The 27791-nt window shown below is 49.1% G+C and overlaps 1 protein-coding gene across 6 annotated transcripts in view; it reads left to right on the top strand.

Annotated features, from left to right (window-relative positions):
• The window catches only part of EEF1AKMT2 (EEF1A lysine methyltransferase 2), a 75375-nt gene that overhangs the window by 20771 nt on the left and 26813 nt on the right, over positions 1–27791 (top strand). For 2 of the 6 annotated variants that reach the window (XM_039836021.1, XM_039836022.1), the window contains exon 6: positions 59–1813. In XM_039836021.1, the coding sequence (XP_039691955.1) occupies positions 59–153 (95 nt within the window). In that variant the 3' untranslated portion in view covers positions 154–1813. Of the gene's footprint in view, positions 1–58; positions 2018–9379; positions 9944–27791 lie in introns of those variants that run through there. The other 4 variants (XR_005647229.1, XR_005647227.1, XR_005647228.1 and 1 more) reach the window with 4 other exon arrangements.

Genomic DNA, 27791 nt, shown 5'->3' on the forward strand with positions numbered 1-27791 from the left:
ATGTTTCTTAACAGTGAGATCTAATCTCTAATAAGAGTATTTTAATTTTGTGTGACAGGATTTGAACTTCTCGAAGAGCTGCCAACACCCACATTCAGCTTCGGAGGTGGATCCGGGAGCAGTGTGGCGGCGTTGGTTTTCCAGAAAACGTGAGGCTTCTCCTTGGACACATTCAGTTAGCTTTTTAAAGCAGCTCTACATCAAAGTGCACCTGACACGGAAAATGCAAGTGCAAATAGATGCTTAGTAAGTACACAGGAAGCACGTGTTGAGACAAAGGGCTGGTAAAAAAGGTCACGAGCATGTAAGTGGTGGGGTTCTAGAGATCAACCAGGAGTAATTTAAATTTTCTTTTGTATTTGAAATGTAAATATTTTTCTTTTTGGTTAAAAAATTTCCTGTAACTGCTGAACAGTGGAAAACTTTAAAGCAGTAAATGAATTTACAGAAAGCATGTATTCCTCATTTTTATGCCTTGGTAAAATTGAATTGGATATAGCTCTTTATTAAGATTTGACCAAACTATCCCAGGGTCAGAATAATAAGCAAAATGACTTTCTTAGTGTTTTATTAGAGCATTTATGAAACATAATAAGCATGCTATTTTTGGTTCAGTGGTGGTTATTTTAAAAAAATGATTTAATATGTGAGAAAATCCTCCAACTTTGTAAATAATTAAACAGAATCAGATAAATATATCAGTCGACAAATAATTGAGCTTGTATTTTGTGGCTGATGGCAGTTTACACACCATGAGGATAAATAAAGTAGAAAGAAAGACAACTGAGAGGTACTGTTAACGTTAGTGTTATGTCCAGTGACACTGTCTTACTGATCCTCCCAGTACCCTCTCCAGGTTTGCATGGCTTACTCCTGTTTTTGCGTATCGAACAGCTAGGACAGGATGAAACCAGGATTTTTCTCTGGGTCTGACTCTAAAGCCCATTCTCTTCCCCTAGATAATCTGCCTCCCAGATGCTGAGTGTGCATTTATGGCTTTTATAGTTCAATCAGAACTACAACTGGCATTTAGGAAATCCTGGTAGAGGAGTGGGGCAGTCGTTAGGAGCACTGCAGCCCCTTGCGATGGTGTCGATCTGAGGACTGTGAGGACAGTGGGCCACCCTGCGTTCTTTCACCATCTCCCTGCTTGTCTTAGAAGACTTGTCTACTCCGGAACTGAATTGTGTCATTCTTCTGTGAAAGGGTGGTTGGTATAAGTTATATCTATATCTACACCCATATATATCTGTGTGAGCCCCAAGGGATATGGGGACCAAGATGTTCTAGTTAGGAGCTAATTAGTAAGAGAAACAGTTTTTTAATGTTTTTGAAAAGATAAGGTATATTAATATTTAATGCTGTTTTGTATTTGGGGTAATATTTTAATGCTGGAGTCACAGTATGAGTTTTTTAAAAAGTGATATATTTTTTGATGATTTTTAACTTTTAGGCCTGTTGGGTTACTGAATGAACAGAATTTCCGTTTGACAAATGTACTCAAATGATAAGTGTGGCATGGCATGCTTTTATTTTCATTTTTGCCCCATAGTGGAGGCAGGGAGGGTGATTCGATTTAGATGAACATTAATCAGCCATTAAGATTACTGCCTGCCTTGCACAAAATAACTGAAGACATTTATATAAACTTTCAACACAGGTAACATTTTAGAAAAGCTTTAATTTTTAACATGTAAAAAGTGAGAAAGTAAAAAATATGTGATTAAACTTTTTAAAATATTGTGTCGACTTTACAAACTAGACATGGAATCTTACGTCATGGAAACATAAATGGTTTTCTGATTTATCGAGATCTGGTCTTTGTTGTTTTCCACAGAACTCTTCCTTGAATTCGAATATGATACTGGTGTGTGGGTGCTCTTGTGGATCGCGAGTTGTTAGGCATGTGCTGTGTTAAAGCACCAGGCTAACAGACTGAGACACATTGGGTTCGATTCACTGATAGCTTGGATTCGGCTTTGTCGAGACCCTCCTCGGGTCACCGACTGTCACCTGGGTATGTTCAGTTTGTAAAGATGAAGGATTTTTTTTTTTTTTAAGAAATCCTGGAGCTGTTGATAAGGTCAGGAAAAGGGAGTTGTCATCTCTTCTTATCAGTTTAATCCTGCTGGAAGCCTGCCTTTTGGAGGTTGAAATCAGAACAAATGGAAGGTCCATAAATGCTAACAATAAATTAGTATATTCAAATAATACTCTGCTTTAAAAACCAGGCCAGTAAATGCCCCAAGTCACTGAAGCAAGTCAACAAACTTAGTTTTGTTAAATCACAGGAATATGTGGTTAACTGTGAAAGAAATTACGCAGTTATAAAAGAGCAGCAGGTTATGTAGTGAGCGCTGTTTTTCTCTGGATAAGAAGTTGGGAATGTAATTTTATTTCACCAAAAGACACTTATTTTAAGGAAACTTGTTTGAAATGCAAACGAGATTTCTCTTTGGAGCCTGCACAGAATTGTTGCTTTTCATTATGATATTACTGCATAGCAGGCCACTTCTGTTGGTAGGAAGTATGTATGCAAGTCCAAAGGGATTTGAGGCCTGAATGGGCGGTTACACCAATTAACAAACAAAGTTTTCCGAACATTTTGTTTTAAGCCAGGTGCACAAGTTAGAGTTGCTTTTTGGGACTGGCATTTATGCATATGAGAATCAAACCTGACACTACTCTTGGCAGCTTGACCAAAGCCATTTTAAAATAAGCACAAACTGTCCTTTAATGATTTTGCTCCCATTGTAGTAGCAGGGAGTTTGCCTTTCTTCTTCAGCTGTGATGTGCGTGCAGTTTCCCATTTATTTGGTGGGGGAGGGAAGGGAGGTAAATGTATACAAAAGATTTTTAGTCTTTATATGAAGAGTGTGTTTCAATTCACTTATTTTTAAATTTCTGTGGTACTGTAATGCAGTACTGTATGTCGACCTTAATTCATATTCATCCAGAGTATAATAGAAACCATAATTTTTAAGAAATCTATATTAGTAATTAAGTTTTATATGGCTTTGAAATAATTTTCCTCAACATGCAAAGAAGTCGAGTGTCCCTGCTTATGTTAATGGACTTTGATTCATGTTCTCTTAAGTAATTTTATTTTATATATTTATGTTTGTGTGCATGTGTCTGGTAGCCTGCAAAGAAAAAATGCACAAATATGAAAGTCAGTTGTTCTCCAGGCCAGCCTCCTACTGCTGCGGGGAGACCTGGGTTTGATTTCCTGTGTCAGGCACTGTGAGCTAGAGAGTGTGCGCTCCAGAGACAGCTTTCTGTGAGAGCAAGAGGCCAAGTGTCGTGTGTCCCACTGTAGTGACCTCTTCAGCTAATTGTGTGCGGGGGTCGTTGATGGGCTCTGAAAGGCGTCTTGTCTGGGACACTTCACTGGAAGGAGGCTGCCCGTTACCTACGGCTTGACTGTGGGAGACGAGGAGCATGGCAGATGGAAGGACAATTGCATAGTGGGAAAAAATTAGGAAACTTGTCATTTCTCTCAGTTAGGCAGGAAACAGAGATGTCCTTAGAAGAAGGGGAGCACACGAGCATGTTTTATTAACAGTTAATTCAAGAAAATTAATGCTAATTTATTCTTCATACACACCATGCAATTTGTTAGAAAAGTAAAAGAATAGTTTGAAATTCTTTGGTCGATTGATGGATTCCTATGTTAGGGGCATAGAAATGAAACTCAACGTTAAGCAGACAAATACCCAAGCCCACAGGCTACATAAATGCTGAATAAAATCAGCTCTGCAATGGGACTCTGAAAAGCGAGGGGTAAGAAGCCTAATGAATGATTGAATATGACCTTAGCAAATCCCCTGGAGTGTTGTTGAAAGATCATTCATTTCCAGCTTAGATGTCAAGATGGGCTCCAGTAACCAGGAAAAAAGAGCTCGAGTTGGTACTTACTGAGTTTTCAAAATCTTTACAACACAGCACGTTAGACTGACTAGTTGTTGAAAGGGCTTCTCTGACCGAATCTGGAGCTGTCACTGTGTGGCCCTGTAGTTAGGCCCAGGAAAACCAAATTAAAACGATAGGACTAATTCTCAAGACATGAATATATCACTATCCTGATTTTGTGGAGAACTTCAAAAACTAGGCTGTAGAGGCTGCGGAGGGCACAGTCTCATGCCCATACTGCCTCAAGGAGGACACCCAAGCGATCCATTGGGCCTTGAAATATTCGCAGATTTCTTGCCTAGTTCATTAGAGGGAAGATATAAAAAACCAAAATTGACTTTTTTCATTTTTCACATGGCCCATTCTGAAGAAATGATAAATTCTTCTGTTTATTTTTAAATACGTATTTCTATTTTTAAACATGTATTGTTAGTACTGCATCAGGAAATGATAAGTATGTTACTGAGTGATCTTTATTGTGCATGCTAGCTGGCGAAGAGCTTTTTAAGAAAAGCTAGTGTAATACATTTGTTCTCCCAAATACCTGAAAATTTACACGTGAAACCAGCAGTCAGCATATCCTGGATATAATCTGAGGAGCTTAGAAAGAAATATGAAAGTACTCTGGTTGCATAAGGGGACCCTGGCCTGTGTTTCTCATTCTTCATTAAGATACAGATGAAGCAGTTTATTATCATCTGTGATTGGGGCAGACAGAAGCCTCGCTGGGACTGGGAGGCTGGAGCTCCCCTGCCGCTCCAGGGATGGGGGAGCCGTCGGGAGGAGCAGGCTAAATGGGGAAGCGAGTGGGTGCTGCCGCTTCGCATTTTCCTCCTAACCCCTCCTCTAATATGAAAATGTCAGTCCTTTGTTCCCATCTAATTTTAGTACATCCTGGCTAAAAAAAAATGTTAGGATGTAAAACGTTGGGATGATTTCCAACCATGGGACTTGGAGGGGGGGCGGCGGGAGGGGGAGAGTGGAGGAAAGCGGTTTACATCCCGCGTCTGGCCTTCCTGCCTCAGCATCCAGCCCGACTCTGTTGACTTTGCTAATGAAATAAATTTAGATGCACTGAAGCAGCAATAATTAGGTTTTCCTCCCATGTCCTCAACAAGAAGCCTAGTTGGAATCTGAATGGGCAAAATCATAATATGGTATTTAATAAAATAAACTGGGCTGAATTAAAGAGCTGTATGCAAGTTTCGGAAGAAAGGCCTGACACTGGGAGTGAAAACTACGTGCTGTGTTATTTGTTAGTGGAACCTTTGAGGTCTATTTGTGATTCAGTGAAACTGCTTTTACTTTGAAACTCCTGTTGTTTTGAATGAGAATAGTATTTGCTGATTTTTGAGAAGCAGTCAAAAGCAAGGCACACAAGTCAGTTTATTCTGTCTGGAAATAACAAGTCGGGAAGGAAAGCTCCGATTCCATCAAGAGAGCCAGTCAGGTCAAACCATTGAAAATATAATTTGTATGAGAGATAGGACAGAATTTTCCATAGGGCTTTGTAGATGGAAGTGCCAATCGTTGTGGTTATTATTTTAATTAAAAAATAATTAACTGGATTAAACTGTGAGGGGAATTCCGTATACTGGACCTCATTGCGAAATAAGCGTGCCTTCTCCAATGAAGGTTCGTTCATTTAGTGAGCTGAAGCTTCCTCTGGTTCTGCCTGGATGATAGACTTAATCTATCCAGAAGTAAGATTGTGTTGCTATGAAGTCCATTTGCTTAACGATTTAATTTTCAGCAAATACCATATCAGATTGTTTTCTCAACATGAAGTTTATTTTGGTTCTTTTTATTTTATAGTAAGAGATAATTTGTATTTAAAATCCGTTAAGTAATAGAATAAATATCAAAGAGAAATTGTATTTTTTACATACTAAATTTTGGAGAAAAAGGTGACTGGAACCTGGGCAAGTCACTTTCCTTTTCTGGCTTTAGATTTTTGCTCTAAAACAAGGGTATTCAGTAGGTGGAACAGTATATGTACTGCTGCAGTGGGCGCAGTGGGTGATAGTTCAAGTTCTTCTCTACTCGTAAATTAGTCAGCTTGGGCTGTCGTAGACTGGGTGGCTTAAATTATAGAAATTTATTCTTTAAAGTCTGGAGATTAAGGTGCCAGCAAGGTAGGTTCCATTCCGTGGCCTCTTGTCTTGGCTTGTGGGTAGCTGCCATCTCTGTGTTCACATGACCCCTTCGTGTGAGTCTGCAGAGAGAGTGAGCACTCTGGCAGGCCTCTCTGGTGTCCCTTCCTATATGGGCACGAATCCCATCGTGAGGAACCCACCCTTGCCATCCCACCTAACCCCGACCTCCTCCCAAAGCCCTGTCTTCACACACCACCACATTGGGGCTTAGGGCTTAAACATATGAATTTTGAGGAGACATATTCAGTCCATAATAACCGCTGAAACTGATCTGAGGTTTAGAGAAAGGTCTACAAAATAGGTTTCCTTTATATCTGGGGAGTATAAATACTCCATTAGCTAAATATCAGTTGTTAGGTCACTTCATGGTTCTTTTAAACCAAGGTATCTATGTATATGAAAAAATAGATGTACATATAATAAAACACTTGGAACAATCACGTGAGTATTTTTCAATCTAAAAATGTCATGCATTCATTGGTAAACTTTAGATTTGAGTATTGATTGATATATATTTGATAATTCAGTTGGTATTATTTGACTATAGAGATGTTTTATCCAAGAAACTCAGAAAAATACATGTAATTGTTAAGTCACCTTCTATTTTATGTTTAGAAAGATTGAGATCAACGTTGGGCCTAAGCAAAATTGTGATGATCTGAAGGATCTCCCTAGGTTAATTCTTCCCCCCACACAACACAGACTGCACACTCACAGGTGACCTGATTTACCACACTAACGTCCCAGTGCTTAGAGACTTTTACCTTCTCAAGTCACATAGAGACCCACGCTGAGTATAGTTCCTGGGTCTGCCCCTCTTGAGCCTTGTCCCTCTCCGTCCTATCCTGCTTAGCTCCTCAGTGAAGTTAAGTATAGTAAAAGTGCTAGCAAAGTGCCTAATGTGTAGTAGATACTTATTTAAACTTGCTTTCCCTTCAGTACTTTTATTTGAAGCGGTTCGATATCATGGAGATAGAAGCAATTGTGTAGACTCTGTGTAAATGGGTGAATATTAAATGAGAAAAATAAATGGAAAGCTGCTTTAGCAGGATACCTAGCACACACCAACGCCAAACAAATATTCTTTTCTCCGAGGACCCTTCTTCCCACTGGAGTTAATACATTGAATTGTTCAGGACTTTAATCCTCAGTGTCACGGAGTTAATGCATTTTGTTTCCTTGTAAGGCGTGTATATTCCGGGAGGGATTAGATGAGTGAAGAGCGGAGTGCTGGATAAGTGATGAGAGGGGAAGTTTGGACTGGGGGGCCTTTCACAACCTCTTCAAAAAGTCGTCCTGTGGAGCTTCTTCCTTAGTCTCTAGATCGGACTGGTCATGAAGCACCTTTCTATTTAGGAAATGAACCAGAAATCACAATGCCAGATTTTCATGAATTGCCTTTATGCTGCATTTCAGCGGACTCTAAGATTCCCCGCAAATCTAAGATCGTCGTCTGTTTGGTAATTATTTAGTAGTAAAGATAGATGTGATGGGGAAAATATTAAATGTGGGTGCGTTTGAACTGAAAACAAATGCCAAGGCTGTGGTCCACCTTTCTTCATTAAGTCTGAATGCCCAGGCATTTCCAGAGACATCTGACAAGGAAACTGAACGCAGGTCCCCTAAATGACTGGCGTCAGGTTAATGAAAGTTGTGGAGTTGGGTTTGGATCTTTTACCGATTTAGGAAGCTGGGGGCTAAGATTTTACCACTGATTTCCACCTTGTGTTATCTAGATTTGATTTCTTTGATCAGTGAGTCGTGTTTATTTTCCTTGCTCTAAGTTACGGTAACAATGTCATTCACAATGGCATTTTAAAATGTAACGTTGGGTAATACTTTACATAGTTTATCTGATTTGACCTTCATTTGTACTGGAACTGACAATTTAGTATGGAAAATACGGTGAATCAGTTGTTTATGATAGTCTAGAAAACATTTGGTTTTCAGATTTGTTTATTTAACCTTTTTATTGGTGGTTAAGTGGTAATATCTCAATTCCTGGAGTGCTTAGTATGACTGTAGGAATGCTGGCTGACCTCAAAGGCTTAAGTCTTTGAACCATTTTAAGAAAGTTCTGCGGATGAGATGAGGTCAATATGATAATGTATGTTGTCACGACAGAACATAATCGAAGCTTCACTACTTTAAATTAGGTACTTTAACAGTACAATGGTTAAATAACATTGTTTTGATCAAGTTTTTTGTTATTTTTTTGTTCCATGTTAAGAAGAGCTGTAAAGTAGTATTTAAAATAGGAAGCCAGCTTCTCCTTTATATTAATTTTTTTCGGTGTCAGGTGAGCTGCAGGGTATGCCCATGCAAAACAGGCAAGGGCAAGGCTACTCCCTCTTAGACGGTAATAGGTATGATAAGACATCTCTGCTTTTGGTTAATATCGAAGGTTGACAAACTGCTGAGGGGAGGTAAGAAACTCGCAGGCTAATGTAGTATGTAGGGCACGTGCTTTACATACCGCGCCCAGAAACATTCTAGCCATTGGAGCCCGAGACTAGTTTTTTTTCTTGATATTTCAAATTCAAAAGATTCAGTCTCCAGACTGGGTGTTTAAACTGCGAAATCATAAACTGTATGTAGTTTAACAGTTTCCTCACTACCTAATGAAAATGAAATTCATTTGGTTTCATTTTTATGGGGATAGGCAGGATAGCAGTAGCTTTGAGCATATCACAAGGGACAAGTTAAAAATAGATTTTTCTTGAGGCAGTGACTTATATGGCAGATAGTTGACAGAAGAGAAAAATTAAATTTTGGGCTTGTATCTCAAATAATGAAATCTGAATTCCATTAAAGAATATTTAAAAAAAAAATGGAAATTGTTTTCATTTGAAGATAATAACACATTCTGTCTGGGTGTGCCGTTGAAATATTTTCTAGATTAAATTCAATGTATAGCAATATGAAAATATTGGAACTTGTTTTTAGTTATATTTTTGGTGGAGTAACTGAGACAAACTACGTTATGGGTGAGTAACCATGTTATAGTGATACTAATTAGCCAGGATCATTAAAGATCAAGGAAAGGCCAAGAATTAATTATGCTTTTGAATCTCAGTTTTAAAATGGTATAGGTTGGATAAGTTTTACATATGCCAGTAACTCTGAATGTAGAAAATGAGAAGCCTTCGTTATATTTATTTTTGCTTATTTATCATGCATAAACTTTTTAGTGTCTGTTTTTTTATGGCTTGTGTTTTCTTGTAGCATCTCACACCAATAGCTACTATTAACTTTGCAATAAAAAAAAGTAATAATGAACTAAGTCTTAACTGTTGCTCTGTTCTTTTTAGCTTACTTTACCCAGAGCTCTTCCATCCAGTGAGTTGCAAGCGTGACATTTGCTGTGTTTTCAGCACCTGCCAACTTGGGAACCAGGGTTTGTGCTCAGGACGCAGGCTTACAACCCCGACTTTGTGGTGCACAATGCCGCCCCAGCTGGCGGGCTTCATACCTCTGCGATGCTAGACATTTGGTTACAAAGCTGTGCAGATTCACATGCGCTGATTTCAATAGGCATTCCCCTTCAAGCTGCTTCACCTCTCACTTTGTATCGAAGGAGTGAGATTGGTACCATTAAATTTACTGCAGTGGTTATTTTTCAATGAAAAGAAATTTGTTTTATTTAGTTCTTGAATCGAAAAGTAACTTTGTCTTCAGGAACCAAAGTACCTCTTATGAAATGTGTGTGTGTATATATATGGGATATGGAGATTAGATAGATAGATAGATTCTGGCCAGATAGCTATAACTCATTTTCATCAGTGGAAAGGTTTTAGAACAGGGAAAACAAGAAGGATTAGTGTGTTATAACATGCTTATGTACATAGGGCTGTTAGTTGTACCTGGATCATCGATGTGGGAACAAATACAGAACCTTTTAACAAGGTCCACGTAAGAAAATAGCCCCCATAGTAAGTTCTGATTTTTGCCTTCCGTCTATAATCAAGACTTTCCATAGTTTCCAAAGTGTATTTTGCTAACTTGTTTTCAGTAGCCAGTCTCTTTGAAAATGCTTCAGGTGATCTTGGTGTTGTCTGTCTTCCTGTCATCTATTATAAGAAATTTAAAAAGGTTCTGTTTTTTAAAAAAGATCTTTTCAGATGTAGAAAGAATAGTGTGAAATGTGAATGACTGGCTTTTAATACAATACTTGTGACAAAGAGGCAGCGCCTTTTGGAGGCTGAATAAAGGACTTAATACACACACATCTGCATCCTGCTTTGGGTTCAGTGTAGAACACAGTTGATGTTTGTCTCACTTTGTTAGTCTAAAAAGAATAATATGTTATTCTCAGAGACAAACTAGCTTATCATTTTTTAGTGGTGAGCTCTTTTTCGAACCTTAGGCACAGATAAATTTGATGGGAAAAACAACCCATTGACTGGTCCTTACTCCAACTTCAAAGCTTAGCTCCTTGTTTGAACCGTTTATCTGGTTCTAAAGGCACAAAAATAAAACACCCATTAACTACCTAGGCCACGCCTTAGTGCATATCACAACCCAACCTTTACCCTCCTCTGCACAAATGTGCTTAGGTGAATACTTTTATTAGCTTGTTGATACAAGTTATAGTTGGTCACACCCTTTCTTAATAAAATACACCCTTTTTGTCTTCTGTTGCTTAAGAGCTTTAAACTTGGAAGGGGAGAGCTCTTTTTATAGAATGATACTGTTTAAATCCCAGGCAGTTTTGAGTGGACATGTGATGCCTACCATACACACGAGCATTCCTTCATTTGGTAGTTCTGCTTCAAGGAGAGCGAGGAGGGGGAGAATTGCCGTGTTTTATCCCTGGGTTTTATAACTGGTCTTGGAGTGAGACTATGTAATCCCTACGTTTCATATTTCCCAGGGTGTTCTGTGGCTTAACCAGACTAGTGTTAGTAGTAAGGGAAGAGTTACAAGTGATCATTTTTGGATTACTTATGAATTTATTCTTAAATTGGCCTATGAATTTGTGTTTAGGTGTCTAGTTGTGCCATACATCGGGTTTTGATTTGGTTTTGACCTTTTAGGATTGAACAAAGGTAGACAGTTTCCCTCCCTTCTCCCGATTGTCACTTACATTGTTTTAAATCCAGAGTTCAATTGAGTTTATATTTATTCTTCTGAATTGAGCAAAACTCTAACATACAACCTTTTGGATAGGATTTTTTATCGTAAAGAACTATGTAGTACAGCCCTAGAGAGGGAGGTTGTGTTATATCTATAGGACTACATCATGTGATAAGAGTCTATAGTATGGAAGGTTAAGTGACACAGGCCTTAATGTATATATTTTTAGCATCTGGAGAGTCAAAATAAGTAAATGAGAAGTGGCTATTTATTGCATAGTAGCACAGCTTCTTAAACAGGTATTTCAGTTCTGGACACTGTCAAGAAAGTCTCGGAACCAGAAAAACGGGCCGCTTTAGGTTGGAAGGGAGGCTTTTTACAGCAAAGGAGCTTGCCATAACCACAATCTTAGGAATTTTGTGACTAAAATCGTCCTGAAAGCAACAAGAATAATGGTTGCAATAATTGTTTCCAGGCTCGAGACCCCTGCATTTTGTTTTTTAAGTTGACCCAATGAACTAGTAATTGCAGGAATAAACTGAATGTTTGCCAGCAGGAGTCACTCTAGGCCTCCTAATAAAAAGTGAATTAAACTATCCTTAAAGCTCTGAAAGGCTGAGCACACCGTGCTCAGGTGGCGTTAGGGAAATGTACCAGCATTCTCAGGATTATCCCCGTGCTTTTCTTTGTTCAACCTAGAAAGACTTGGTTCTCTCTCCTTTCAGAACTGGCCCTTGATAATATTGTTTTAATGCAGTGTTTATGGATTAGGATATCAGTATCTTACTATTCCGCATATTAGCTCATTTTGGCTTTCCCAGTGTGAATTGATTATATCTCACATCACCTACTTGAGTGAATAGACACGTCCTTCTCCTGACCGTTGTTCAACCTAATTTTGCAGCAGAAACCACTGGAATTGGTGTGAAAGGAGATGTTAGCTCATGGTTTTCTGAAAAAGAATGGGCCCGGTGTGATGAGAAACCGAAACGTTTCAGCGGTAGCCGTGAAATATAAGAGTTTCCCAACTGCACACGAGCTCGAAAAGTTAATTTGTTCATTTATGTTTGATACTGGGATTGAAACGTTGGATTAAAACCCATTAAATGTCGCTAGAAGCAACAGAAAAAGTTTCCTGATTTATGAATAGAACCATTCAAATGGTGCAGACACAATCCATGTAAAGTAATGAGGTGTTTTGTTTTTTTGGCAAAGGAGCACACAAACCAGGCATAGGGAGTCCTTTTTAAAAAAAACCAAAACCTTAAAAAATCTTTTTGGGTACAAGGTCAATAAAATAACCTACAGCAACAGGAAGGAGTAATGGGAAATCTAGGGCTTCCCTTCACAAGGAAAACTCCCCTCCCCCAGGTGAGCCGCACAATGAAAATTCTGCTTATTCTATCAGGCTTACATTCCTGAACTTAAGTCAACATCCTAAGTTACAGAACGAAACATGCTCAGCCTCTGCTTAGCAACCACAAATCCTTCCTTCACCAGTTGCATATATTTTGGATGTGGCTTCTGAAGTACACATTCCTGTATTTCGATCAGCGCCCCGAGTTAGGAAACTAGCCCTTTATTTTCCCAGTGTGACGACACTAACACGGTGCCCCCCGCGCCCCCCCGCCCCAGCCGCCCAGCACGCCGCTGGGACGATCGTTTCTTTAAAACCTCAAAACGCAGCAACCCGGAAGCTGGACGTCTGAAGTCCACGCGGCCGCGGTGTTCGTCCCGGCTCGTGTCGGGGGGCGCAGGGGAGACGCCCGCGGGGCTCCTGGCCCGGGGCCCGGGCAGCCGCGGTGCGGGCCGTGGCGGCGGCGGCGCGTCGCCGGCCCGGGGCCACTTCGCGCGTCCCGGGGCCTCGCGGGCGCGGGCTCGGCCCGCAGGACGCCCTCTAGCCCCGCCGGCGGCGCGCCGCGACCCCCCCACTCCCCGCCCACCGGCGGCCGCGCGCACTGCGCCCTCGCCCGCCGCCCGGCTCTGCACGCCGCCCGCACAGCGCGGCCGCCGCGACGCGCAGCTCGGCTCGGGCGGCGGGCGCGGGCGGCCTGGCGGGCCGGGTGGCGGGGACGCGTTGCGAGCAGTTCAGGAAGTGACAAGTCGACCTCCTCGTCCCCGGGAGCCGCTCGCTACAAAGCGCTGGGCGCCGCAGGAGCGCGCGCGGCGGGCGGCCCGGACCACTCGGCCCGCGCCGGCGGCGACCGCGGGGCCCGCGCCCGGAGCGCCCCGCCGCGCACAGTAAGCGACCCGGGCCGGGCGGCGGGGCCGGGGCCGGGGCCGGGGCCGAGCGGGGTCCGCGCCGCGTGCGCCCCGCCGCCGGCTGAGGGAGCCCTGCGCGCGTGCGGGCTGGCTCCTTCTTTATTTTCTGCTTTTCTGCTTTGCTGCTGCCGGCTCCCTTTTTTCCGCCCTGTTTCGCGTCGGGGCGGGCGGCTTCCCCGGGCGCTGCGTGTCGCCCCCGGTGCAGGCGTGAGACTTGTCAGAGCGCAGCCGGGGCACGAGCCGGCCCGGCCCCCGCGGAGAAGCCCGCTGCCCGGGCGTGCCCGCTCCGCGCGCCGCAGCCCGGGTCCCGAGACGCCGAGCGCCGGGACCCGGCGGCCCCGCTCGCCCCGAAGTTCCCGCATCGTTTGCAGACAACTCTTTTGTTCGCGGAAGTTTGCGTCCGCCAGCCCCGGCATGCGGGCGCTCGCGGCGGCCGCGCGGCTGCCGGGCCGGCCGGCCGGTCCCGTTGCGGGGCGCGGCGTGCGCTGTCCGCGGCGGGGGCTGGCGGAGCGGGGGGCGCCGGCGCCGGCGCGGCTTCTGCACATGGCGAGAAGGGCCGTCCGGCACGGGCACACTGGTCGAGTCACATTTTTTTTTTTTTGCCAGTCCTTGATTTGCAAACCCGTGGGAGTCTACTTCCCCTCCCGGGGTTTCATCTGGTGGGGCGGGGACGGAGGAGGCGAGGACACCCAGAGTCCGGGGAGGGCCCTCGGTTCGCGTTGCCCTAGGTGGCTTCTCAGCACCGCCCCCCCCCATCCCCAGCTCCCCGCCCCCGCCCGCAGACTTGGGGAACAATGCTCGTGGCGCCGGACAGGGCAGCGGAGCACCGGTGAGTCGCGCGAGCCGCCTTGCGCGGGTCCCTCGCCCCCGGACGCCCCCTGAAGCCGGGCTTCCCCCGTCCGACCGCCCGGGTTCATTAACACGTACTGTACTTCGAACGACGGTGAACAAAGAACAGCTCTTTGCAGCATTTGATGAATGGGATTCTGCCTCCTATAGGCCACTCTCCGCGTCTTCCATACGTTACAGTCTCCGGACTCGGTGGTGGTGGGCGAGTGGCCCCCGGCTACATTCCCTGCCGGGACCCTGGGCAGGGCACTCGTGCTGTCGCCGCCGCCACCCGGCTCGCCTTGCCCGAGCGGCGCACCGTGCAGATGGAGCCAGGCTGACGGTTGTTCAACAGGAACAAATGTTTGTTGAATTGTTGGATGGTGGAGACCAGGGACTGTTTTCTGTTGACTGCTGCAGGAGTTGGAATGGCATCGTTTATTGGCCTGGGAAGCCAGGCAAGCGTCTTGTGCTGCTTACAACATATTAGCAGACTTCCAAATGACATACTAGCATATGTGTTCCCAGCAGTTCCCGCCGCCTGGGAGGGGGATCCATCCCTGCTCCGGATCCTGGACTCCAGGTTAAAAGATGCCACTGAGTTTGAGGACTTGGGAAGGAGTGGAGTTTCCCCCCACTGCGTGAAATTCAGTGTTCTGACTTGGCCAGGTTTTGGTTTCATTTTAATTTATCCACTTAACAGTAACTTTATCTCAGCTACAGTTTTGATACTGAATTGCAGGTCTGTGGAGGAGGGGTGGATTCCCCCTCCCTAGCTGTGGACTAGATAAACAAAGGAGCTACTTGTGCCAGTGGATAGGCTCCCGGTTAGTAGGAGAAGGTTTGGGTCTTAAGTTCAGGCTTCGTAGTCCTTGACCTCTTGTCTGCACTTGGCTAGGGTCTGGATGAGGCAGATCTAGGAGCCTGCTGTTCCAGCTCTCAGGGCACTGTTCCAGTCTAGAAATGGAAGAGAGGCTTGGGCAGGTCTGTGTTTCTCCCAAATGCCCCATCCGGAGAACAAGGTGGTTTTAAGACTGGTTCAGATCACTTTGCTGAGGACTTCTTTTCCTCTGAGAAAGCGATAATGGCGTGCAGTCATTTTAACATCCAGGACAAGTTCTGAATAAACGCTAGCAGTACCATTGCTGCAGAAATGGAGTTGAATATCCTAAAGCTGGCAGGACACTGTTTCGATAGATAATGTTTTTAGTCACTTCTGCCTTCTGTTTTCAACTTAGGGTATGTCACATGTAAGTAGCATTTTGGAAATTCATAAAGTTCTTTGGGGAAGACCTTTAAGGTACCTTATTGTCATCGTGGTGGCTACACTTCATTGACGTTTGATGGGAACCCTTGTTATTTCTTAGGCTCTTTCTGTCCACACCTTTTAGTCTTTCTCCCCTGTCGCTTCCTTTACTATCTCCAGACTCACTGTCTCCTCAGTTCTGCAGAAGCTTAGTGGGCTGGTGCCCTTTAAGCAGGCTCAGGGAGCAGGCGCCTGACCAGTGATCCAAGCACAGAAAAGGCCAGCCAGCTCTCCTCCCTTGCAGGAGGCTGGAGAGGAGGGAGCCTTGTGTAAAAAGAGCTGGCAGCAGAGGACGCCTTGGAGCAATTTGGCGTATCTTTGCATTGCTCTTTGAAAAAGCACACACACCCTTCTCACCCACTGCTTGATGCAATGGGCCCTGGATGCTGGACCTACTGTCAGGTTGTTCACTTGATGTTTTATCCAGGTAGTGTGACTTTTTTGAATTGCATATTGTATGGAAAACTTTGTGTTCTTGTCCTAAAAAAAAAAAAGAAAAGAAAAAAAAGACCAAAATAAGCAAATACGCAGACCGGCACAGCCCCCACCATCACCAGCACCACACACACCTCTCTGATGTGTAATAAAAGAAACCTGCAGGCATCATTTGTTATGTAATATGCTGATAATACAAGTTTCGGTCCTAGATGGAAACCAGATGTGGAGGGGCTCTCTTTAATTGATCCAGCAAGGGGGACCCTTTAATAGACCCCAGAGGTGACTTTTCTTTTTTTCAACTGGAGGGGAGAATCCCAAACCCCAGACTTTTTCGAGGTTTTTGGCCTCCCGGCTTCTCTCTCCGCCGCAGCTGTCCTTGTCGGACTCCCCCTCTCTTGAAAGAGCCGGTGTGTTGCCCGCACCACGCACATGGCCGGGTCTGGCCGGCTCAGCACAGTTTAACTCCGCCGGCTCCGCTCCGCTCCTCGCCCGGGGCCGCTGCTGCCCTGCCCTCCCCGCCCCCCCAAACCCAGGGCCTGGCCGAGGGACTTGGGTGTCGGGAGGAATGCTGACTGTTCTCTCTCTCCTTTCTGAAACATCTGATCATCCAGGGAGAGTTGCTGTTTAAACTTGCCCAATGAATACACTTTCCAAAATCATTGACTCTTCTTGTCCAATTAATTTCTGTGTGTGTTTCCTGCCTGACTTTATGAGGGTTCTTTCTACACGGCTGAGTCACCTTTATTATGGCCCAAGGTCGGGGACTGCACTGTAATAGCTGACCCCATTAACAGCAGTTTCATTGCGTGCCGGGATGTGAACTTTAGAAACAAACCCAGAGGCTTAGATATGCTGATGTGCCCGGAGACTTGCTCAGGAAAGTTTTGTTTTAGCGCAGTTTACATTAACATGATTAATGAGCGAGCCACTGCAAAGTCTATATTCAAAAGCAATTTAGCGTCCCCTAGGGTTCTTCTTCTGGTGAAGTCATTTTCTTTGCCAAACAACTTTGTGTTAAGGTAACTTCTTCTTTGATGTTTAATCCAAACCTCCTGTGCGCACAGTTTGGGATCAAGGTTGGGGCCTCAAAAATTGTGGGTTGTGGTTTTGGTGGTGCCCGTCTTAACCTTCCCGAACTCGGGTCAGAGGGCAAAGTCTCGGGAAAGTTCTCGTGGGTCCCGAGCAGCGGCGCAGTCGGTGCTGAGCGGGTTGGGGTGGGAGGGAATCTTTCAGAGAAAGCTCGGCTTTGGGGTGTCTTGGAGGAGGGGATGCACGGAGGCTGAAGCTGAAGACACGCATTCCCCCTTGTAGCGACTAGAGATACTTGAGCTTTTTCAAAAAACAGAGACGTCTTTGCTGCCGCCGCCTCCTCCTCCTCCTTCTCCTCCTCCTCCTCCTTTTTCCTCTTCTTTTTTTGTTAAATGTGGGTTGATTGAGAGGGGAAATGCTGATGGGTGGGTCTGAAAGCAGCCTTAGGAACCCGAGAAAATAAAAACACATTTGAAGGACTCAGGAAGATTTTGCATTTCAAAGGGTCTACCTTGTAGAATTTCACATCACGTCAGGGGTTACGGAGAAGTGTGACAGGCACCCCCGCTTTTTTAACGGCTCTCCTCCTCTCCTGCTGTGGGGGCTGCGCGGGAATCTGCCTTTGGAAGGGGGTTGGGGCGGCTTGGCCAGACCGTGCAGGAATATCTTGGACATAGCGCCCCTGCGGCATCCGTGGTCCCTGGACGGTCTTTTTCCACGGGGCCACTCTAGGGAGGTGAAAGCAAAGCGTTCTGGCGAACAGCGCATTTGACCCCAGCATGCAGGGGCAGGCCAACTCCCGACTGCGCTCCCTCTTCCCCCCTCCTCCCAGGAAACAAAGAAACAGAGTCTCCTACTGCACTGGTGTGCTGTGGTTCTCAAGGTCCAGGATTCAGGACCATGAAAAGTTGGGTGCAGCAGGATTCAGCCAACCTGGGTGTGGATTGTTCAGAGAACTGCAGCGGTGCCCGCCGGTCGTCAAAGGCCCGCCCTGGGCCAGGGGCTTTGCGTGCGCTCTCCGAGTCTCAAAGCAATCCTTAGTTACCGCTGAAGTACACTGAGGCTCAGAGAGGCTAAGTAACTGGCCTCAGGCCACACAGCTGGAAGGCCAAGAAGCTGGTAGTTTGTCTGGCTTCAGAGCCTGCTTGCTTTCCATACTCCATGCTATCAGTCGCTGTGTTCATAAGACAGAGGCACAGGTTCTGTTTTATCTCATAACATAAATTTTGTTTAGTCTTGTTAACACCACGGAGAAACTTAGACATTTTAACTGCCTCTTTCCGTTGCTCCTCTCCTTGCTACAGCATTGTTTTTATTTTAAAGGAGCGATTGGTTCCTATGTCTACCATAGGACCAAAGGCAGTGCCTCAGTTGGGAAGACGGAAATGTTTTGCTTCATCCTTACAAAAGACAAGATTCATAAGAAAGTATAATTATTCCCAGTGACCTTCTAGGGGAATTGGGAAATAAATCTGGCAGCCCACAAGAAGCCCCACCATTTATTCAAATTCTCTTTCCCAAAGAGATTGTTAAAAGGGATTCCAGGATTTTTTTTTTTTTTTTCCATTTGTGATTCAGATGTCTCAGAGTAATTCATTTCGTTGGGCTCGCCACCCCAGGTTCATAGAATATCATGTTTTGTTTACATGCCTAAAGTAATCAAGTAACTAAACAACAATCGTACATCCTCTAGCGTGTGGGGGCTCCGTACGCCCAGCCGGAGCTGGGCAGAGGCCCTGTGTTGTCTCAGACAGGTGGCTCTTTACGGGTTGATCCTGGTTTGTGTGGGGGTGGGGTGAGGATCCCCATCTCCAGCAAGGCCTACCTGGCTGGCTCTGCTGCCCTTTCTGCCCCTGCAGAGTTTGTGGGACAGGGCTGGGCCCCCTGGGTGCTGAGTTTCTAGAGTCTAAAGCAATGGTTCTCACCATTGACTGTACATTAGAATCACCCGGGGAGGTTTTTAAAAAAAAAAACAAACGGATGCCCAGGCTGCATCCAGGACCAATTGCATCAGAATCTTAGAAAGAAGGGGTAGGACTCAACACTGGTGTTTTTAAAGCTTCTGAGTTGATTTTGTTGTGCACTCAAGCCCGAGGAACTAGGGCTGGAACAGACCCCATGCACACCTCGCCACCCTTAGCAGGGGATTAGGAGTGGAATGAACCTGCTGGAAGTTTCCATTGCTGCCGTGTCTCAGTGGAGGAAGACCGGGAGGGTACCCGCACCTGGGCGAAGCGCCCGCTGTAGACGACATCCAGGTAGCCCCGTTTCTGCCGGGCCAGGTCTTGGGTGTTTCTCTCCACACAGGACTTGGTGCAGCTGCTCTGAGCCACCTTCCTTCTGAAACGAAGAGGATGGGCTTTGTTCAGCCTGTTGTTTCAGGGTGGTTGCCATGTGGACCGGGGGCCCCACCATCTTGCTTGTGTCTTCACCTTCTTGTCCCGTGTGGAGGTTTGGCAAACGGTACCCCTCTGGAATTCACAGGAGGGAAGATGCAGTTTGGGTCTAGGGTGCACCTTGGTGACTCTCAGGGATTAGCTGGTCCTTTCCACCTCACTTGGCAGTGACTGTCACACCATCAGTCACCTGACTATACTTGAGTGCTCAGGTGGGCACCCTTGGGATTACGCACCATCGAGTTCTGTTCGGGGTGCCCAGGGCCTGGGGGAGCAAGAGCTTTTCTGGGCTGCTGGTATAATCTTCTGGAGGAGCAATCTGGCCCCCAGAGGCGCAGGGACTTTCCCGAGCTCACGTAGGCAGTGCACGGAGGGACCAGAAGCTGCATCTCCAGGGTCCCTTGCTTGAGCACTGTGTTCTCTCCTGTGAGACGTGAGACCCACTCTAGCTGGCAGCACGGTGTGCTGTAGTGCAGCCCCATGGGCACGTGGCCCCTGTGGGCACGTGGCCCCGCGGAACCCGGCCACCCGTGGCTCTTGGTCGGTCGACTTTGCCAGTCAGTCCACCCCATTCTTTACCTCCTCCCTTACGCCTGCTCAGCAGGGATCTCACTCACTCAGCCTCCAGGAGGGGGAAACTGAGTCTTGCCGGACCATGCCGAAACCTTGAGTTTGATGAAAAGAATTCTGGTCACCTTGGCAAAGGTTCGTCCATCCGCTCTCTGCGCGTTGGTGGTGGTGAATGAGGCTCTGTCTCTGCTGAGCTGGGTTTGGGCCTGACGAGGTGGGTAGAAGGGGTCCTCCTGCCCCTCAGTCCTGCATCCGGTTAGCAGGCGTTGATCGGCCACCTGCTGAGCGTGCCTCGTGGAGCTGCAGCGCTGCACTTCGTGACTTCCTTTGATCCCCCGCAGTCTGTGGCCGAGGGCCCGGCTCCATCTACTGCTGAAAACGCTGCCGCTCGGAGGAATGACTCGCCGGCGGTGAGAGGGACAGCGGTGTCAGCGCGTGCTGGCTGGTGGCCTCAGTCTCGTGTTCTCTCCACCACTCTGTGCTTCCTCTTCACCCAGCGCCCGCCCCCCTTGCCGAGGAGGCACAGTCCCTGCTGTGAGCAGGGCTTGTCGTCCAGGGGTGGTCCCCGGCCATGACTGCCTGGGCCCCACGCTGCTACTTCCAGGAGGGGCTTGGGTGGCCTTGTGGCAGAGCTTGCTGGGTGGCCTGCGGGCTCCTGGAGAGCAGGGCCTGTCTGGGTCCCGGCAGTCGAGCAGTGCCCTGGGTAGAGGAGGTGGCCCCTGTGGGTTCTAGAGCTGCTACTTGCCCTTCCTCCCCCCTGGGGAGGCCACCCTCGTTCTCAGCTGCCCTTTGGATGAAGTGCCCTGACGGACAGGGCCCAGCTGGGCGAGGCCTCGGCCGCGCCTGGAATTCCCCTTGCTCTGGCATTCACTTTGGCCAGCGGCCTGGGAGCCGAGGGAGGTTCCATCTGCTGGCCAGCGAGCAGCCTCTCTGCCTGTTAGGAGGTAGAAAGACAACGTCCTCTGCAGCCGGCGCCTCCATGCTCTGGGTGAGGAGAGGGGCCGGGGCAAGCGGGTGCCTGTGGCTGCGAGACTCCACGGGGGGTGTGGAATGCAGGAGGGCCCCTCTGGGGCCGGGGCCCACCCTCCTGTGCAGCCCCTCTAGCCATGAGGTGATTGCATTTTCCGCGGGGAAGGTGCTGGCATGCGGCTGGACCTAATTTGCTATGTGAACCTCTCGGTCTTGGGTTTGCGTCTTGCTGGTTGCGGGCCCCGCCCCCCCAGTTGTGGGGACTGGTCGAGAGCCTATCTGAGGAGCCCTTGTAAAGGGCGTGGTGCCGTGTGGAGTAGTGAGTGGTGGGAGATGCGAGTCTGACCCGGGGGGCGGGGGTCCTGCCGTGACATCGAGGGCAGGCTGCAAACCAGAAAGGGGAGATGTGCAGAGGCCGCTCGGTGGAGTGTCCGTGCAGCCCCCCCGGCTGCGGCATTTAGGGCAAGCACAGCGTTAAGCTCTGGAATCTGCCTGGGTTCAGATCCCAGGTCTGCCCTTTGCTGACTGTCTGCCCTTGGGCAGGTGACTGTCTCCCAGCCTGGACGCACCCGCCGCCTCCAACCATGTGGACTGTGGCCATGCCGACGGCACCCAGCCCATGGGTTTGGGGCACTGAGTGAGACCATGGGCGGGGACACGTGGGGCCCAGTGAACGTTAGTGAGCATCTCGTGCAGCCTGTGGCAGGCACGTGCTGTTGGGAGGACAGATGGAGGACTGGAAGGACAAAGGGGAGGACAAGGGTGGTTGTCCTCATGGCCCCGGTGTGCGACCGGACGAGCGACCAAGCCAGAGGGGACTTAAATCTGAGCCGGGCTGGCTGGACGGGTCAGACCGGGCCGGGAGAGCCCTTCCTCACCCAGCTGTCTCTGCTCTCCGGTGACCTGTGATTTGGGGGTAGGAAGGCTTGAAAGCATGTGTTGTAATTTAGCTTGCAGTGTGTCTCTTGACAAGAGTTAACACTGGTGAAATCTTTTAAGCCTTCTCTTTCGGAAACAAAATCTCTGTTTACCAAAAGTGATTTAATTTGGCCCTAAATATAGAACGTAAAATGAGTGTAAGCGTCAGGAGACAGCCTCGAAATCTTGGCCCTGCTCTCGCCAACTCCTGTGAATGAATCTCTGGGAACCCCAGGGCTGCACACCTTTCTGAAGAGTGGGGGGGTCCATTCCCTACCTTGTTAGGTTCTTTGCAGTTGGTGTCTTGTTTGGTTTCGCCCCTTTCAAGTTGACAGGCTGCCTTTCTCAGCTGCCATCAGCATCCTCTTGGTGCAGATTATGTGGTCACAACTGGGGTGCCCGCCCCAGCCTGGCTGCCTCTTGTTGACTCCTGGGGTGTGGTGTGGCTGCCTCGGACCCCTCCACCCCCTGGACGTGACCAGAGGTCTCCCCAGGAATAGGAGTGCATTATCTGATGAGTTTAAAAGCTCATCAAAGCTTTTGAAACTAGCCGTTGACTGGGACACCAGAAGGAAGGGCCGGTACCCTCCCTAGTGGTCGCTGGGCTTCCCTTGATGCAGGCCAGTGGGGTGTGAAGTATTACTTACTAGGTCTGGCCGGGGGCCCTGACTCCAGGCTGCAGTAGCCCTCTCCCCTCAGAGACTGGCACAGGTGCTTGGGGCTGATCGTCAAGGACCCACCACGGCGTCTGGGCTTGGGTGGCCTCGATACAGACCCTCTTCTTGGTCATCACGAAGCTTTGTGACTGAGGGGCTGTCTGAGAGAGGCCTCTGGGCTGCTACTGGTCTCAGTGGACGTGACAGCACTCATCTTCCTTGCCGTCCCTGCCTCTTCAGATATGTCACTGTTTCTGTGGTGATACAGAACGTTGCCATGCTGGTGGTCCCCCAGGCTCAGTTCAGCTCAGTTCAGTCGGTATCTGACAAACACCAACGATGCGTCTCTGGCCCTGAAGGACTCGGAGATGAGGGCGCTGCGTCCCTGTCTGTGAGGAGAGCACAGGCTTGTGTCGGGAACGGTCAGACTGGTTCTTACTGCGTGCCAGGCACGGTGCAGTAACGGAGGTGTGGGCGCCCAAGGAACTGCTGAGGCCACAGTCCTGTGGGAGGCACAGGAAGGTCATTCACATGAGCTGAAGGGAGAAGGGCAGAGAAGGCGTCCTGAGTCTCAAAGAATGAGCAGGACTTTAGACAGATGGAAAATGGGGAGGAGGACACGTTCCAGACCAGAAGGCAGTGTGTGCCGCACGAGACCACCTCTAGGGGCATCTGGGGGGGGACAGCAAGCGGTTGAGAATAATCCAGGTGCCTGGGGGAGAAGAGGCCAGTGGGCGGGAGCTAAGCTGGTCAAGGTCAGGACGGCAGTGAGTTCAAGGAGAAGGAGTCTGGACTTAACCCTGAAGGGCCGGGAGCTAAGGGAGCCCTGTATCTGCTGACCATGTGTTTTCGGTGGTTCCGTGTTTGGGCACTGGCACTGCAGAGCAGGGTCGAAGGGGACGGCTGGGAGGCCACGGACTGGCCTAGGAGAGAGACAGCAAGCCAGGGCCAGGCGAGGGCTGAAGCGGGTAGCAGCTGGTCAGTCACCAGCAGGAGGAGAAAGGAATGGCCCTCTCCAGCGGGCCACTGGAGGCCACCTCGGGGGAGATGGCCCAGGGGCCTTATTTTTTGACCTTGGAGTCACCTCCTTGGAGGGCTACTTCGCAACATGTGGAGTTTTCCCCGAGTGCCATCGACTTGGCCGGAGGGATATGGTCTTTGTCCCATTTCCAGTCGAGGCCCTGGCTTTCAGCAGCAGCCCCGGGGATTCCCGAGCACCCCCAGAGCCGCCGCCCGGTGCCCGCGTCGGAACTGACGAGCAAAACGAGCGGAGCCTCCTGGCGTGCGCGAGTTGCGAGGAGTCCGATGCGTCAAACCACCGTTTTCCCCTTAAAGGAAGAACTAGTAGCCGTGTCGGTGTGACTGGGAAGTAGCTTTGCCCTCGCGGGGCGGGGGAGCTGCTGACACAGACACGCGAGAATGTCCACCGGGGTCGCCCGACTCCTGGCGCACCCTCAGATGCCATCCCGGCTTCTTCATCGTTTGGGGTGTCTGGTGAGCCCTGTAGGGTTTGCTCTCAGCATTTAGTCCTGAGTTAGCTGCAAATGGTCCTCATTTTGGCAATAAGCCTCCCCGTTCCTTGATTCCCAGTCCGATTCCTGGGGTGGTTAGCAGATGTCCTTACCCGTTAGAAGGAAAGTACGACAGAGGTCGGGCCCGGCCGAGGTGAGTAGACCAGAAGGCGAGTTGGAAATAGTGGAAGACGATACGCCAGAGGCCAGCACCGTGTGCGTCCACCCCAGGCTGCTGAGGGGCGTGATGGCCCGCAGGTGAATGGGTTCCCACTTGTCTTTGAAAAAAGCAGTCTTCGAACCTGTGTGAGGTTCAGGCATGTCCCTTGAGTGTTAGGGAGAAGACTCCAGGACGTCACCGCTCTGGGCCGTGGCACGGAGCCCGTCCGGTGTGTTGCTCTGCCGCATGAGAGCATGGCCGGCGTGGCGTCTGGCCTCTGCACCTGAGGAGCCCCCGGACCTGCCGGCTCCCTGCACAGCATCATTGGATTTGACGTTGAACCAGCCACTTCTCTGTGGATTGGGAGTAGTGGTGCCCACTTCCCAGGATGGGAGGAAGAAACAGGATATCGTAGGTCGGGGTGCCCAGCACGCACCCAGGTTCCCCACAAGTGCTTTCTGAATGCCCGCTCGGCGCTGGCATCCCGCTGTATTATAGGCTTCTCATTGAATTCTTATGACCAACCGCCTTGAGATGAGGGTACTACAATTATTCCCTTTTTATAGATGAAGAAATTGAGGTTTACTAAGATAAAGATGCCGGTCATCCAGCTGATGGTCAGTAGTCCTGGGATGTGAACTCCCAGCTCTGTACTCTATCAGGGATTGGCACACTAAGTCCACAGGCCAAATCTGGCCTGTGGCCTGTTTCTGTAAATAAAGTTTTATTGGCACACAGCCATGTCCATTTGTGTACATCGTGTCTGCGACTGCCTTCATGCTACAACGACAGAGCTGAGCAGTGGTGACAGAGACCATGTGGTCTGCAATGCCCGGCCCTTTACAGAAAAGAAATGCGCTGACTCTTGCTCTGTACCCTAGATATATGCCATCCAATATGGCAGCCACCAGCCACGCAGAACTATTTAATTTTTTTTCAGCTTTACTGAAGTATAGTTGTCAAATAAAATTATATGGTTTAAGTTAATTAAAACTAAATGGAATTAGAAATTCCGTTCTTCAGTCGCACTAGCCACACGGCAGGTGCTTGCTAGCTACGTGACACCCCTGAGTGTCGTGTCGGACAGCACAGATCCGGAACCCCGCCATTGCCACAGAGCGTCCCACTGAGCGGGCGTGTGCTCCACTGTCCCCCAGCACGCAGGGAGGCCGCCCGCGTCTGAGAGGAGGCCTTCCAGGAAAGAGAGGAACTGGGCTTTCCTGGCCCCGGAACACAGCTGGAAAAGTGGGGTTGTCGACTCAGAGGTGACAGAGAAATGTGTGACGTGACAGAGGGAGCCTGGCCTGCAGTGAAGGAGCCGCCATCCACCCCCCACCCCGACCACCTGCGTGACCACGGGCAAGCCAGCCACACCGCCCAGGGCACAGCTCCCGACTGCACGTGACCAGCGAGGACCCCCTTAGACCTGCTGGTCTCCAGCCTGTGACCCCAGCTCCTGGCTCACCTGGGCCCATGGCCTTATCAGCTCTGCTATGTCTTCCCTGCCCATTTCCCCAAATATGTGTTTGCTCACTGGGCCCTGCGGAAATCACAGACACCACACTTTCCAGTATTTAGATCATGCTCTTTCTGGACCATCTGGACCCGATGGATTATACCATTGTTCCCACTGTGCTGGGATGGGAACATTTTTGTTTTGGTGACATGACCATGTTTTCCATGGGCAACAGATAAGGAACTGTTTTATCCGTTTGGAATGGGGCTTCTGTGTAGCCTGAGGGAAGTCCAGCTCCTTCCGCAAGGGCTTTTACATCATGGGCTTTCTCCTTGAAATGCCCTCAGCTACAGCTAGACTGACGCAGTCTGTTGACCAGCCCTGGGCTGGGCCGCACTGTAGTTTCTGTCCTGCTTGTTTGGGGCAGGGCCGTTTGGAGGTATGAAGGCAAATCCGGAGAACGTGGGTTTGACTGCCGTTCGTTGGAGCCAGCCTGCCTGTCGGAGCTCGCCGATGGACTGGGTGTGGGGGAGAGCTGCACGCTGGTCCCTGCGGGGCTGTCCTGGCCCCGGGCTGTGTGTGGTCAGGGGTCCGGCCCACTTCTCTTGGGCACGACTGGACCTGTCCTGTTGGGCTTGCATGGGTACCTCCTCAGCTCAGACAGTGCCCACGCCCCTACAGCACGATGAAACACTTACCAAATGCAGCAACAAGAACCATCTGTTCCAAAGCCTGTCTCTGCTCAGCGCCCAGTGCGATCCCGTCACTGGCCGTGCTCCTCCGGGTGGGCTCCCCCGCCACATTTTTATCGTGGCCCGTGGGCAGAGAAGTAGCTTGCTCTGCGGGTTGACATTTAAGAAAACCCACTTCATTGCACTTTCCTTTTGAATGTGTTGTTATGGTACAAGAAGTCTTCGTTCATCCTGGGCTATTTTGAAATAAAAGGCAGGAAACCCACCTCTCGTTCCTGTGTCTTGCGTAGCAGTCATCAAACCGAATCCTGTGTTCTGTGCAGGAGTTGTGATTGAGGAAGCAGCTGTTCTGCTCACGATGACCCGACTAAAGGCAGCCATCTGTAGGCGTCAGGGATCCAGAATCATCTGTTCCATCTGCTCAGTTTACTTGCATTTGTTTAACGCATTTGGCAGGGAAGCGCTTTCCTTCCCCAAGCCCACGTCGTGGGAGAGGCCAGAGGGAGCTCTCCCGGGGAGAGCAGGGCGGCCCCCAGGCCCCCTCTGCTCCCGAGGGTGCTGTCCCTTGCCCTGCAGGATGGGTGGCAGGCGGAGGATCGAACGTGGTCCGCCGCCTCTCCAAGTGTGTGTGTGCGTGGGAAGGCCGGCCCCGCCGCTGGGGACCAGGGAGCTTCGTGGCACTTGGACGTGCGCAGGATCCCTGCACCTCCTGGTCGCGTTCAGGCCTGCGGCTAGCTCAGTGAGCCAGGAGTGATGCAGCTGGCTCTGTGTGACCGTGGGGCCCTGCGGCCCAGCCAGTGCACAAGCTCCGCAAGAGGAAAACGCTGTTCGCCCCGGCAGTTTCAGAGCTGGGAGTAGTCAGCATCCGTTAGACCAGGGGGTGCACAGGTGTGGTCTGGGGGCCAGATGTCGTCCTCACACATGACTTGTTTGGCCCCCGTGATGCCTTACGAATTTCGCATTTCTGGATGTTGAAGAATTAGGGGGTTGTACGAAGAAGTCTGGATTTTCAGCTGCTCTTGACAAGTCAGGTTTTTAACGTTATTCTGGGCCCTCTTTCCCGCTCAGCCGCATATTAGCCGCAGTCGAGTCACGCTCCAGTCCTTGGGCGTGCTCTCTGGGTGTCTTCACAGGTCCCACCCACTGCACTCACTCCCGTATGCTCCCTGGGTGGCTCTGGAAGGCATTCGAGTTTGAGATCCCCGGAGTGGGCGAGACGTTCAGAAGACAGATTCAGATTTTCTGCCTCTCCCGATTCTTTGGTGCAGGGTGCGCCAGGGCAGACCGCAGTTCCTGCCGGAGATGCCCGGGGCTCCAGGTCCTGCCCTCCATAATCCCGCTAGTAAACTGGCAAAGGGAAGCCGATGCTCGGAGATGGGGAGATGCCCCGTTCACCTCAGAGCGTGTCACCCTGCAGCCCCCCAGTAACCACGGACGCGACTCTGGCCAGGCAGCA

The sequence above is a fragment of the Pteropus medius genome, unplaced genomic scaffold (assembly GCF_902729225.1).
Source record: "Pteropus medius unplaced genomic scaffold, Ma_sr-lr_union100, whole genome shotgun sequence".
Lineage (NCBI taxonomy): Eukaryota > Metazoa > Chordata > Mammalia > Chiroptera > Pteropodidae > Pteropus > Pteropus medius.